This window comes from Lepidochelys kempii, chromosome 3 (assembly GCF_965140265.1).
Source record: "Lepidochelys kempii isolate rLepKem1 chromosome 3, rLepKem1.hap2, whole genome shotgun sequence".
NCBI classification, from domain to species: domain Eukaryota; kingdom Metazoa; phylum Chordata; order Testudines; family Cheloniidae; genus Lepidochelys; species Lepidochelys kempii.
Window position 1 is genome coordinate 163,917,403 of NC_133258.1, and position 13,622 is coordinate 163,931,024.

The 13,622-nt window shown below is 40.2% G+C and overlaps 1 protein-coding gene across 1 annotated transcript in view; it reads left to right on the top strand.

Annotated features, from left to right (window-relative positions):
- The window catches only part of USH2A (usherin), a 571,967-nt gene that overhangs the window by 56,909 nt on the left and 501,436 nt on the right, over positions 1 to 13,622 (top strand). The window contains exons 7-8 of the mRNA XM_073338913.1: positions 3,839 to 4,060; positions 5,406 to 5,499. Coding sequence (XP_073195014.1) covers positions 3,839 to 4,060; positions 5,406 to 5,499 — 316 coding nt within the window. The remainder of the gene's footprint in view (positions 1 to 3,838; positions 4,061 to 5,405; positions 5,500 to 13,622) is intronic.

Genomic DNA, 13,622 nt, shown 5'->3' on the forward strand with positions numbered 1-13,622 from the left:
TGCTAAGGTAGCCCAGGAGGGGTTGAGGAGGAGGGAAGCCCCGGATGGGGTGCTGGAGGAGGGGAGGATGGAAGGACAAGGCCACACTGCACTTCAAAACTTATTGAATGCCAGGTTTCTGTTGCTTGGGCAGTCCTCTGTGGTGGAGTAACTGGATGCCCGGAGGCCCCCCACGCTGTGTTCTTGGGTGTCTGTGCTCCTGCTGCCTTTCCTGCACCTCAACCATACGCCGGAGCATATCAGTTTGATCCTCGAGTAGCCTCGGCATTGCATCCTGCCATCCTGCCGGCCTCTTATCACGCTGATGCCACCGCTCCTCTTGCTCGTCCCTCCTGTCCTCTCGCTCGTCCCTCCTGTCCTCTCGCTCGTCCCTCCTGTCCTCTCGCTCGTCCCTCCTGTCCTCGCGTTCATTTTGGGCTTTCCTGGACTCTGACATTGTCTCCCTCCATGCATTGTGCTGGGCTCTTTCAGCGTGGGAGGTCTGCATGAGTTCAGAGAACATTTCATTGCGAGTGCGTTTTTTTTTTTGGCTTCTAGTCTTTGATAGCCTCTGGGATGGAGATGATACGTGGAGCGATGAAACATTTGCAGCTGCGGGAGGGAAAAAAGGGAGATTAGTCTTTAAAAAGAGACATTTTAGAGAACAATGGGTAGACTCTTTCACGGTGAACCAAGCTGTTAACATTACATAGCACGTGTGCTTTCTTTACAAGGTTGCATTTTGCCTCTTATATCGAGGGCCTACTGGTATGGTGTGAGAGATCACACATGCAGGGCCGGCAGGCAACAGAATTCGGCTTGCAGGCAGATGTGGTAAGCCACAGTCTTTTGGCTTCTTTAACCTTCCTAACATGTGGGAATGGTTTCAAACAGCAGCACTCTCATTTCATATACAAAGCACCCACTGGGTTGGCCCTTTAAAATGGGTTGGCCATTTAAAAGGAGGGGCTGCAGTTTTCGGATTAGCGTGCAGCACAAACCCAACTAAGTCCCCACCCGCACAGTTCTCTGGGATGATTGTTTCACCCCTCCCCCCACCACATGGCTTAACAGCGGGGATGATTTCTGTTCAGCCACAGGCAAACAGTCCAGCAGGAACGGCCACCTCTGAATGTCCCCTTAATAAAATTCCCCTATTTCAACCAGGTGACCATGAATGATATCACTCTCCTGAGGATATCACAGAGAGATAAAGAACTTGTTGCTTGAATGCCAGCAAACACCGGGACCATATGCTGCCATGCTTTGTTATGCAATGATTCCAGACTACGTGCTGCTGGCTTGCCATGGTAAAGTGTCCTACCATGGAGGACAGAATAAGGCTGCCCTCCCCAGAAACCTTTTGCAAAGGCTTTGGGAGTACATCCAGGAGAGCTTCATTGAGATGTCCCTGGAGGATTTCCGCTCCATCCCCAGACACGTTAATAGACTTTTCCAGTAGCTGTACTGGCCGCGAATGCATCCCAAGTCTTCAGGGCAAATTAATCATTAAACGCGCTTGCTTTTAAACCGTGTATTATATGTACAAAGGTACACTCACCAGAGGTCTCTTCTCAGCCTTCTAGGTCCGGGAGCCCGCCTTCAGTGGGTTGGGAGGGTACTAGATCCAGCGTGAGCAACAGTTCCTGGCTGTCGGAGAAAACGGTTTCACTGCTGGTTTGCTGTGCTTCAGCCTCCTCCTCCTCCTCCTCATCTTCCTTGTCCCCAAAATCTGCATCCCTGTTGTGTGAGAGTCCATTGACAGAGTCCATGCACAGGGCTGGGGTAGTTGGAGGGGCACCCCGTAGAATGGCATGCAGCTCATCATAGAAGCGGCATGTCTGGGGCTCTGACCCAGAGCGACCGTGTGCCTCTCTGGTTCTTTGGTAGGCTTGCCTGAACTCCTTAAGTTTCACGTGGCACTGCTGTGTGTCCCTGTTATAGCCTCTGTCCTTCATGCCCTTGGAGATTTTTTCAAATATTTTTGCATTTCATCTTTTCGAACGGAGTTCTGATATCACGGATTCATCTCTCCATACAGTGATCAGATCCAGTACCTTCCGTTCAGTCCATGCTGGAGCTCTTTTGCGATTCTGGGACTGCATGGTCACCTGTGCTGAAGAGCTCTGCATGGTCACCTGTGCTGATCAGCTCGCCACACTGGCCAAACAGGAAATGAAATTCAAAAGTTTGGGGGGCTTTTCCTGTCGACCTGGCCAGTGCATCTGAGTTGAGAGTGCAGTCCAGAGCAGTCACAATGGAGCACTCTGGGATAGCTCCCGGAGGCCAATACTGTCGAATTGCATCCACACTACCCCAAATTGGACCCAGCAAGGTTGATTTCAGCACTAATCCACTTAGAATATCAGGGTTGGAAGGGACCTTGGGAGGTCATCTAGTCCAACCCCCTGCTCAAAGCAGGACTTGTCAGGGAGGAGTACAGAAACCGGTTTTAAGAGCCCTTAAAGTCAGAAAATCATAGAGAATCATAGAGACAGTTACAAGAAATGGGTAATAATGGGTTGCTTGGAGATCAGTTTGTGACCCTCCAGCCATTTTCTGTTGAAAAACTGAGGATCTGATGCTGTAGCATGGGCCTCTGATTCGTGTAGGGGTTCAGCGAAGTCAGTGGGACCCCTCCTGAGACTCAAGGGTCTGCACTAGCAGAGGATTTCATTGCAGGGTAGGTGTTTAAACTGGGAACTGTTTACAAAAATTCCTAGCAAGAGCTTCTAAGTTTCAAATAGCCCAGCAGTTTTCTGGAGGGAAAAACAATACATGGGAATTTCATTTATCAAGTGTCAAGTTCTGCTTTTGGGTTCATAGGTTTTAGAGAGTCCAAATTTGGGTAGGGGAAAAAGCAGTGGTTCTTCTACATAGGCTCTGTCTACTTGCCAAACTCTGCCCATTAAATAAGCCAAAATGAGATGCTAATCATCATAGGTTGTGAAGACCCTCTGATTAGGCATGCTGTGTTGGGCTTTGCTTGGCTATGTCCTCCATTGTTGAAGCTCAAATATTCAGCTGGGCTCATTGGCCTTGGCTCTCATTGGGCTCTGCTGGATTTCACTAACCTCCATGCACTTGCATTTTTCTTGATTTGGGGAGAGGGAAGGAAGTTGTGTAGTACTCTACCAAGTGCAACCAAAATGAGATGTCACAGTAGTTTGTATAGGTCTTCATAATTGATTTGTGCCTCTGTTTTTTACATACCTTGATCAGCTGGGAAACAGTTAATAATGTGGGCACTTAACTCAAATGCTCAGTGGTGATAATTTAACACCTTATATCAACAAGGCCAGTTTATACCTCTGAATCATTGTTTCAGGCCCTCTGCAAACTGGGGAAAACATTGCTGTATTCATTTTCAAGGTTTTCTTTAAGGGCTAGAGGCTCTATATTTAAAATGAACATTTATATTCTGAACCACAAAGTGGCAGTTTGGGGAAAACAGACATACGGCATATGCCATAAGATAAAAATATATCTTTTATTTGATCTGTGTTTGTGGTTTTCATTTGCATCAAAATTTGTCCATTAGAAGCCATAAATATAGTTGGTTTCAGAGTAGCAGCCATGTTAGTCTGTATCCGCAAAAAGAAAAGGAGTACTTGTGGCACCTTAGAGACTAACAAATTTATTTGAGCATAAGCTTTCATGAGCTACAGCTCACTTCATCAGAGCTGTAGCTCAGGAAAGCTTATGCTCAAATAAATTTGTTAGTCTCTAAGGTGCCACAAGTACTCCTTTTCTATTTATAAATAAAGTTGTGCTCTCTTAATTAATGTCCTCTGTGAAAACATGAAGAACAGGTAACCTGTAAAATATGTTTTTCAGTTTATCATCTTTTTAAACACAGATTTACTCCATACTCCCGTGGAAACATTACTTTCAGCATTCTTACACCTGAACCAAATCGTCGGCCTGGTTACAATGACTTCTACAATACTCCATCTCTCCAAGATTTTGTAAAAGCCACGCAAGTGAGGATTCATCTTCTTGGCCAGTATCATACAACTGAGCCTTGGGTCAACTTCAGGCACAGATACTATGGAGTTGATGAAATTACAATCAGTGGAAGGTAGGAGTTATCTGAATGTCTTTTTTTGGTTAAAGAAACTTCTGAACAATTGAAAATTTGAGCAAGATGTGTGATATATCATTAGCCACCTTGAAGTTAATGGCTGTACTCTGGTTTTACTTTGATTGTGCAAAATATCTGACTGATAGTATTGGATCAGGTCCCACATACCATTGAACCTATTTTCTGAACGTTTATCCAAATGCATATTTAAAATAATTAATGACTTTTATTACACAAATATGTCAAAAGAGGTTTTTTCTTGGAGTTACAAACTCTTCTAAATAGGAACTTATAACTGAAATCCTTGCTTTTGCTTTGCTTTAGTAGGTCGTCTAAGTTTCATTACAGATTTCCAGACAAATTTAATGGTCTTAATAGCGATCTACATTCTTTGTTTTTGCCACAGTTTTTCCTTTAAAAAGGAAGCTGTTCTGAAAGTGTTGTATTATCTGTGACTGACAACTTTAATTTGTATGTTAAGTATGCAATCTTGTCATAGGACTAATTATGCCCTGTAAATAATATGCAAATTTAACAGTGAAATAGTCTCCAAAGGAGCATATGGTGCTGATTTTTGTGAACAAGTATTATATCTGAATCTATATTTTGAGAGATGTGATCTCATTTTGGATAACAACCTATCAGGGATCACATTCACTTTTATATTAAATTAATTTCCTTAATTTGTAAAATGTTCGCTATTTATTTAGATGTATTGTGATTTCTCTTTCACTTAAACAGCAGTGTCAGTGACTTTTTACATGCACAGTCCTTTCTACTGCAGAGCTACGAGGCTATTTCATACCTCCAAAAAGAAAAGACTGCAGGCTCAATTCTGCGGTCAGTTACTTGGGTGTATTACCTATTGACTTTCATAGAAGGACTTGACTTCAGTGGGAGTAATTTTTGTGTAATTGAGGGCAAAATTGGGCCCTGTATGTTTAAGTTCAATATATGTAAGATCTTTAAGATATTATGACCAAGTTATAAGATCAAAGGGTTAATATTGACAAGATAGGTGCTAGCTGTAGTAAATAATTAAGGCCTTGTATCTGCATAGTATATAATGAAAGCACGTAATGCACACTTGATAACTTAATAGTTGGTCTAGAAACAGTCCTGTCAATTTACTCCCCTGGAAAGCTGCATTTACTTGACATTTTTAAATGTTGAATGGAGAAGACATCTAATAGTTACTACACTTAAGAACAGTATTTTCTGGGACTTGGTTTATTCTTAACAAAGCAGAAAATTACCTTCATGACAGTGTAAAAATAGTGGAGAGATGTCTCTCAAATAATGCATGTTGTGTATTTTCTTTAATAGCTGTTTTTGTTTGCAGGTGTAATTGTCATGGTCATGCTGATCATTGTGATACAAGTAATACACCATATAGATGCCTCTGCTCCAAGGACAGCTACACACAAGGAGATAATGTAAGTCCTACCATCCTTCAGGTATTATATCTAGGCGTGGGCTTTAAGCACAAAATTTGGAGCTTTTTTGGATCCCATGTTTTGAAAGGGAAAAGTTGCAAAATTTGGCTTTAGATCCAGGTATGGATTATAAAAAATTCCATCCTCAAAGTTCAGGGGTGTTTGGGTTCAAAGGTTTGGTTTGGCCTGTTGCAAGAATATTGTGAGCTGCAAAATTTGTATCCAGATATAAATTTAGATTTTGAACATCTATGAAAGATTTTTGGATACTTGGGATTCCTCTGAGGCCAATTTCTGATTTTTATCTTACAATGAAATACTTTACTGTAGTTAATTGCTGGAAGATTCTATGTGGAGTCTAAAATGGAAACATTTTGAACATGTGTTAATTTATACTCAGAAAGCATGTGTAAGGTTAACAGAAAGCTGAGACTATACTTGGCCGTGTAGGCTTACTGCTTAGATATGCTCTCAGGACTATAATTGAAATGAATAGAAGAACAGAATCTGCCCCAATGGCTCTGATACTAACATTTAAAAAAAAATGAAATCTAAGCATTCGCGTTTTTAGAGGCTAGTTGAAAATGTTAATCTGCTCATATTTTTACCGTCACATATGACATTTAGATATTTTTGATGCATCTCTTTCTCTCTAACTGCAATGGACTATTGTTTTAGTAAGAGATCAGGGTTAATATTGACACTTTTGAATATTTTCCACATTTTTTTTAAAAAATTGGAATTTAGGATAAATCTGTTATTTTTTTCTATTGGAACCAGAATTAAAGCACTATATTATTATTATTATTTTTAAAGATCTGGATATATTCCAGAAAGAAAGTCCTCAGTTCTACTGTGTTCTTCTCACCATTAATAATAATGCTCAATAAACAGGGCTTCTGTGAATCGCACTGCAGCCATTTGGCAAACTTAAGCCCTGATAGTTTCCCAGTGTTCTTGGCATCAGAATACCCAGAAAGAATACCTTTACTGAAAATAAGAGAGTGCTAGGGGAAATTGGGGAGGAGGGTACAGACTAATGCCCCTTTCGGTATATTTTCTGTTTTTCTTGTCCAGCCATGTGTAAGCTATATGAAACTGTAAAGTTGACTTCCCAGGGGGAGCCTGGGCAGATGGAATAAGAAAAAGGTGTATCATTTGGCATTCTTACAGGATTTTTTCATCTGTGACTCAGCAAAAGCCGAGCCATCTGTTATATATAAACTATAATAAATACTTTATTGAATATTCAATATACAGTTCTGCTTTGGCTGAACCAGATGTGTAAATTAAGTAAACTAGCTTGAAAAAAGGCCTCAATTCTAAGCTCCCCCGTTCCCGTGCTGGATGCAGGAATAGGGTGGAGGAAAGAGAAGTGAAGATTAGTTTGTCACCTTGTGCCTTCTGGACTCCGGGACTGTTGGCAGGCCTGCCTGGTCCAGGAGTTGAGAATGTAGCAGCTCAAGACTCTTGAGGGGGAGCCAGTGATTTCCCTTTCTCTAGAAACCCCTCCTTTGCAAGTCTTCACCTTCTCCATTGTGAGTTTCTGGCTCTCTCTGTTCCTGACTAAAAGTCTGCTTGGGCCTAATTTTAAAGACCGGCCCAAACCTACCTAGATTACAGCCAATCTGAACCAGACCCAAGCGTGTTGGTTTGTTTTCAGACTAGACTCAACCCAACCCAATCCCAGCACCTGTGGTGGGGTCCTGTTGGAATTGAGTTGTGTTGCGAGGGTCTAGCTGCTGGCTCAGACTTTATTTTGTTTTCTCCACAGAGTTCCTGGGGGCTAATTACTCCCTGGCCCACCAGCTGCTCCCCTGTTCTCCTGGCCCAGCATTCCTCACTGTAGAGCGACCTGTTTCCCATGAACCTGTGTCTGCACTGCAGCCATAGCCTTGTCTTTAGGTCTTGGCCTGGTGGGGGCTTCTGGCTCCCCATAGCCAAAATCCATCTCTGGATGTCTCCTCTATGTAGGGTTGGTGACGTGGCAGCCATGTGCCTCACTCCTGCTGCTGGCTGCCTCACTGTGCTGTGTGTGCTGCAGAATGAGAGGCGCTGCATCTTGTTGGCAAGCTTACCCTGCAGCACACCATGCTTAGTGAGGTGGTGGTGGCTGGTAGGAGCGGGAAAAGCAGTCACTGCCACGCCAACCCTACGGGCAGAAGAAGTTGATTAGAGACTACCTGACCCAAGCCCGAGAGTGTCAGGTTGTTTTCATACTTGATTCGACCCAATTCCAACACCTGTAGTCGTGTTCTGTGTGGATTTGGGTTGGATTGCAGGAATCTGTTCCTGAGCTTTCCCTCAAGCCTGGAATGTGCAGGAGAGGTGGGCTGCTCTGGGAACTGGGTGCAGGGAGAAACCAGTAGAGAATTGACAGTAGTTCCGTGTGGGGAGAGAGGGCTGCTGGCTGTGGGGAGTAGGCAGATAATGTGAGGCTCTTGGGCTGCTCAGTGTGGGATGTCTTACAGGCCTTGTAGAGGGAGAGGGCTAAGTAAGAAAAAGGTCCTGTTTGGTTGAAGAAGTGGGAGAGTTTTCTCAGCTCCCGTTCCTTAGTGAGGAGCTTTATGGATGAACAGTCTCATCTTTAGCACCATGAGGAATATATCCCTTATCATTTTGTGCTCAACATTGATATATACAAATAATTATGTGAACAGATTTGTGGCTGGCTCAGTCAAAGTTGGATGTCTAAATAACAGCAATTGCTCAAGCAAAATTAGAAAGCTGACTAGAGTACCCTGCCAAACTCTTTCCTTCACCAAAAAAATTTAAATGTTATTTCCCCCTCATAGCTGTCTGTGCTTAATGTTTCTTCTTTTGAGTTATATCATATCTGTAAACTTCTTTAATAACTTAAAGTGGTGTTAATTGAAACCCACTATATCCTTTTTTATCACTGTGTTTCCGTAAAGCTAGCCTTAGGGTAGCTCATATCATCATAAGCACATTGCCAGCATACTTTGTGCATCAGGGGTAAGAACTTTATCCTCTCTCTGCCACATGATGAAATCACTCATCTATGATAAACACTTGCATTAGCCCTTTCTTTGAGATAGGGCTGTAGGCTATCAAAATCATCTAAATTCTAATATAGTGATGTTGTAAACTCTGAAAAATTAGTGAGCTGGGTGTGTGTGGGCGTGCCTATTTTTTTTTCCAGATGAATACAGAAACAGGTACATTGCCGTACATATAGTATTACAGGGACATTGTCAGCTTGGAAATCACATTTCTTTCCAAAAATCCCAAACTACTGTAGTAGTAAGTAGCCCCTAAAATAACTTTAACTGGAAGGTATTAAATTCTAAAAAATAATCTTTTTTCATTTCATTTATGCTGTGCATTTAACAGCACTCTGCATAATCAGTTGCACTGTTTTTGTTGCTTGTACACATACTTCCAAAATTTGATGGATGTTACTCATTTCAGTCCCAAAGTTACCTCATTTCTACACAAATTTGGTGTTCCCTTCAGTTCTATTGTTGAAAATTAACCTCAAAAATAAAGAATTAAGAAACTGATCTTATAGAAAGAGCTATTTATTCTAAAGGAAAAGTCCCACTGCATTTTAAGTTTCTTGCATGAATAATTTTTTGTCTTTGTCACATCTTGTGTCCAATGGTGGACAAGCTTTCCTGGGGCCTGGAAAGTTTGACAGTAACAGCAACAAGCAAAGATGAAACTGAACGGGCAGCAAGAAGCAGAGAGAGAAAAGGTTGATGTGGGGTGAGAGGGTTAGCCTGAATTACATTTGTTGTTTTGCTCTCAGGATCACATCACAGATCCTTCTAAATATAAACAGAGGAACAGAGAGTCTTGTAACAATTTTTTTAAAGTAATTAAAAAATATTAAACTCTAATATTTAAATAGTAGAATACCAGAAAACTGAAGTTTTTAAAGTAGTCATTTTAAAAAAAATTCAAGTTGACAGTGTCCCTTTAATTAGAACAAGCATTGTGAAATGTGACTTTGTAAGTATTAATGATAAATATTTAATAAGATCTGGAAGTTCACCAAGCACTCTAGCAAGACCTGCGATACCTTGTGAAAACAAACCAAATACATATTAATGGTATAACTGCCTTATCAGATAACTTTTGTCATTGTTAAAGGACTGTTTCAGTGGGTGTCACATTTTTTGAATTGGCTTGAGTGCATTGTGGTTTAAATTAACCAAATTCATTCAGAGAAAAATAAGCGGGTTGTTTAATTATATTTTTTCATTCTTTAACAGCAATATCAATATCTACTAAAGATGAACCAAAATAGAATTGGTTATTTGCAACTCATTATTCCCTTCCCTGATTTTCATGGGGAATTTACATTAATGAGATCCAAATGGCTCAAGATTTTGAGTTTGTAAGGCAAAACACACAACTGATGTAATGCAAAACAATGTAATGCACCTCTGTTTTTGACCATCTTGAGTAGCCATACACTCGTGGCCGGAACCAAGAGGGTGTTTTTCCTCTGTGTGGTTTACTTGGAACATAATGGTGGATATAGTACCTGAGTATGAAGACTTTAGTAGTCCTGTATTTCATACTACCATTGTTTCAAAATAAAAACCAGGTCATAGCTGTAGAGTTAGTGTTAAGACGGTAGATATGATACTCATTTCATTCAGGTTTTACCCCATCATAACTCTGTTGACTTCAGCAGAGGGGCTGCAGATGCTGCTATAACCCTGAGACTGCAGGAAGTGGTTGCAGAAAGCTCTCTGGCTTGTGGAGGAGGATTTGGATCCCCCTGGGCTTTGCAGCTAATTCCTGCACAAAACTCATGTACTCTTTATACGGGTGTCAGGATTAATTCCACAGGTAGATGTCTTCTCTTTGTATTAAATCCCTCCATGCAGACTTAATGTAATGCAGTAAAAGCTGTGTTATCCTGCACTTTATCAACTGGAAAGCTCTAGAAACCGGCATTTCTGATATCTCAATACAAATCTTCAATCTAATAACCAGGACCGATGCTGAAGCTATTTGGGACCTGAGAATTTCCGAGAGCAGTCGGACTCCGCTTGATTTAGCCGAGAAGAGTCAAATACTGTTCTTTCTGTTTGTATCTGCCATTGTGATCGGTCAGTTTATTACTCGGTGTATTGTCCTGTGTTTATTGTAAAATATCAACACCACCCTACCATTATGGTATCCAAAATACCAGCAAAAAGCAAAGAAGAGACGCATGAGAGAGTTGTGTTAACATTAAAACAGAAAATAGATATTTGTACATGTCTTGAAAAGGACAAGAATAGGAATGTTTTGATGCAAGAGTACAGTGTTGGCTCATCCACGATATATGACCTCAAGGATCGAAAAGGACAATTGTTCAATTTTTTTGCTAGTTGTGAGTCAAATAAAGCTGTTGAGCAACAGCCTATTAGAGTATCTAGATAGTGTTTTATATGAATGATTTTCACTGAAACGATTGGAGGGTGCCCCTATCTCTGGCTCATTGAAAAGGCAAAAGATTTTTATAACCAAATGCAATTGACTGAGCCATGTGCATTTTCTGCTGGGTGGCTTTCGTGTTTTAAACTTTGTCATAGCATTAGAAAGCTAGATGTGTCTGGTGAACAAAAATTGGCTGACCATGAAGCTGCAGAAAAATATTGTGAATTTTTAAAAAATTTAATTGCTGAACACGATCTGTCCCCTGAACAAATTTATAATGCTGATGAAACGGGCCTGTTTTGGCGATGCTGGCCAAATTCTGCCCTAGTAGGTGCAAGTGAATCTAATGCTGCTGGTTTTAAGCAGAATAAAGACAGACTAACTGTTCTCGTATGCTAATGCTGCAGGCTCGCATAAAGTAAAACTTTTAGTGATTGGAAAATATAATCATCCTAGAGCTTTCAAAGGTGTTGCACATTTTCACAGGTGTTGCACAAAGAGCAAAGTAATTCATGGACGGACAAATTTTTTATGATTGGTTTCATCATGTTTTTATACCTCGAGTGAAAGAACATTTTAGAAAAATAGGCTTACTTGAAGATAGCAAAGCTATTCTATTGCTAGACAATCGTAGAGCTCCCCTCATGAAACAGAGTTAGTGTCTGGTAATATTTTTATCATCTTTCTGCCTGCCAATGTTACTTCATTGATTCAACCTATGGACCAGGACATCATCCAGAACAAAAGGTTATTACAGAAGAGATTTCCTGAGAAAGTTGATCAATCATGAAGGCACTACACAGGACTTTCAATATCGTTATAATGTAAAAGATGCAATTTTTAATGTTGCTTGTGCCTGGAATTCTGTTAAAAGGTGACACATTAAGGAGAGCTTGGATAAAATTGTGGTCTAGTGTTATGTTTGCAGAAATGTCTTCTGATGAGGATGAATTTGAAGTCTTTAAAGTAAGAGTTAGAAAAAATACATTAGCATAAATTCTTGAAATGGTGGATACTCCTTCACACCCAGTCAACAAATTTCATGAAAGTGAGATAGAAAATTGTGTTGAAGCGGACAAGGAGGTTGAAGTGACACATACTGTTACTGATACAGAAATAATAGAGAATGTTTTGAATCCTGAAAAGTCAAAAGACACTGATAAAGACAGTGAAGAAGAAGATTTTAGTGAAGAGGCCAAAATAACTTGGGGAAAGGTTGCTTCAGCTTTTGATTCGATAGTTAAATTTGCAGAAAGGCAGCCATGTTATACTGCCCAGGAGGTTATGCAATTGCACATTCTGCATTCCACTTTTATGCAAAAGAGGCAGAAGACAAGCAAGCAAGCTAATGTCGGGAATTTATTTAAAAAGCAGCTTCCAGGGTAAGTCATAGGGTTATTACAGATTCAGCCCAATCTGCTACACCTTCTACATCTACAATGATAATTGATGTTGATAATGATGACCCTGAGGCACTGCAAGATTCTGACGTGCCTTCTGAATCATCAAAGAAAGATTAAATTATGTTCGGTACAGTTTTAGTGTTAAGTGTATTTTTAGTGATCTGGGTATATGCCATGCGCTGCCCATAGTGATACGTAGTGTCATAAGATAACCTACTGTTTAGAAACCTTTACCTGTATACACCTAAGTGCTTCAAGAAACCAACCACTCTGCAGTACAGTACTACTACCGGATTGGTGAGTACCTTTTATTCATTTAATTGTATTCTAATTCTTTGCAAATTGGTATTCCGTTGGTAAGTATAAGTCTTAGTTAACTGGAATTTTTGACTACCCGGCAACCCCCATTCCCCCAACATGCCAGATAACAAAGCTTTTACTGTATTTTTGGGTAAATTTTCACTCTTTTGCAGGCACAAGTTACATCTGGATTTTTGAACCCACAAAAAGAGGTGTTCAAATCTTGTTACACCTCTATTTAATTATTGTGCTTTGGATATAAATCAAGTAGCTGTTGGATGAACTATTCATATGTACCCATAATTTGTTTTGCAGGCATAAGTTTTATGAGAACAGATAACACTGCAAACAAGGTGACTGAGGTTTGAACTTGCAACACAAAATAGTAGTAGTAACTCAGGTTCTGCAAGTAAGGGAATATATGAAAATTGAATGATTTTTGTTGAGTACCTTGGAACAGAAATCTGAGATCCTTTCACAAACTCCTAACATATGGCATAGTGTGCCCTTGTCACATTTCCACTTGGTGCAGCTAAAGTTACCATCTTGAGCATATCTGGCATATACATCTGGATGGATGTTGCACTCTAAAACAACAAAAGGAATTAAAAATCAAATAACTTACTACAGATGGAAATTGTCATTAAGTAAATCACTTGCTTTTAGTCCTTATCTGAAATGGATCGGTCTAAGTTGAGTTTCCAGACACAACTATTTTTTTCCTTTTTAGAGAGTTTTGTTTGGGTTGAAGACACATTTTGATGTGAAATTTGGAGCAGGGAATCCTTCCTTATGAGTGATTTGCATATTAGACCCAGCAGATTCTGTATAGGAAACAAATATCTACATCTGAGAAAGAAAAACAAAAAAACTTTCCTGGAAGAATTTTAAAATTCTTCTGAACCACTGGAAAGATCGTCCATTACCATATGAAAAGTAATAACTTACTTCATAGAACACCCATTTTCAAATTGCTGTATGAAATGGAGTTAACTAATCTTTACAGCACCTCTATGATGT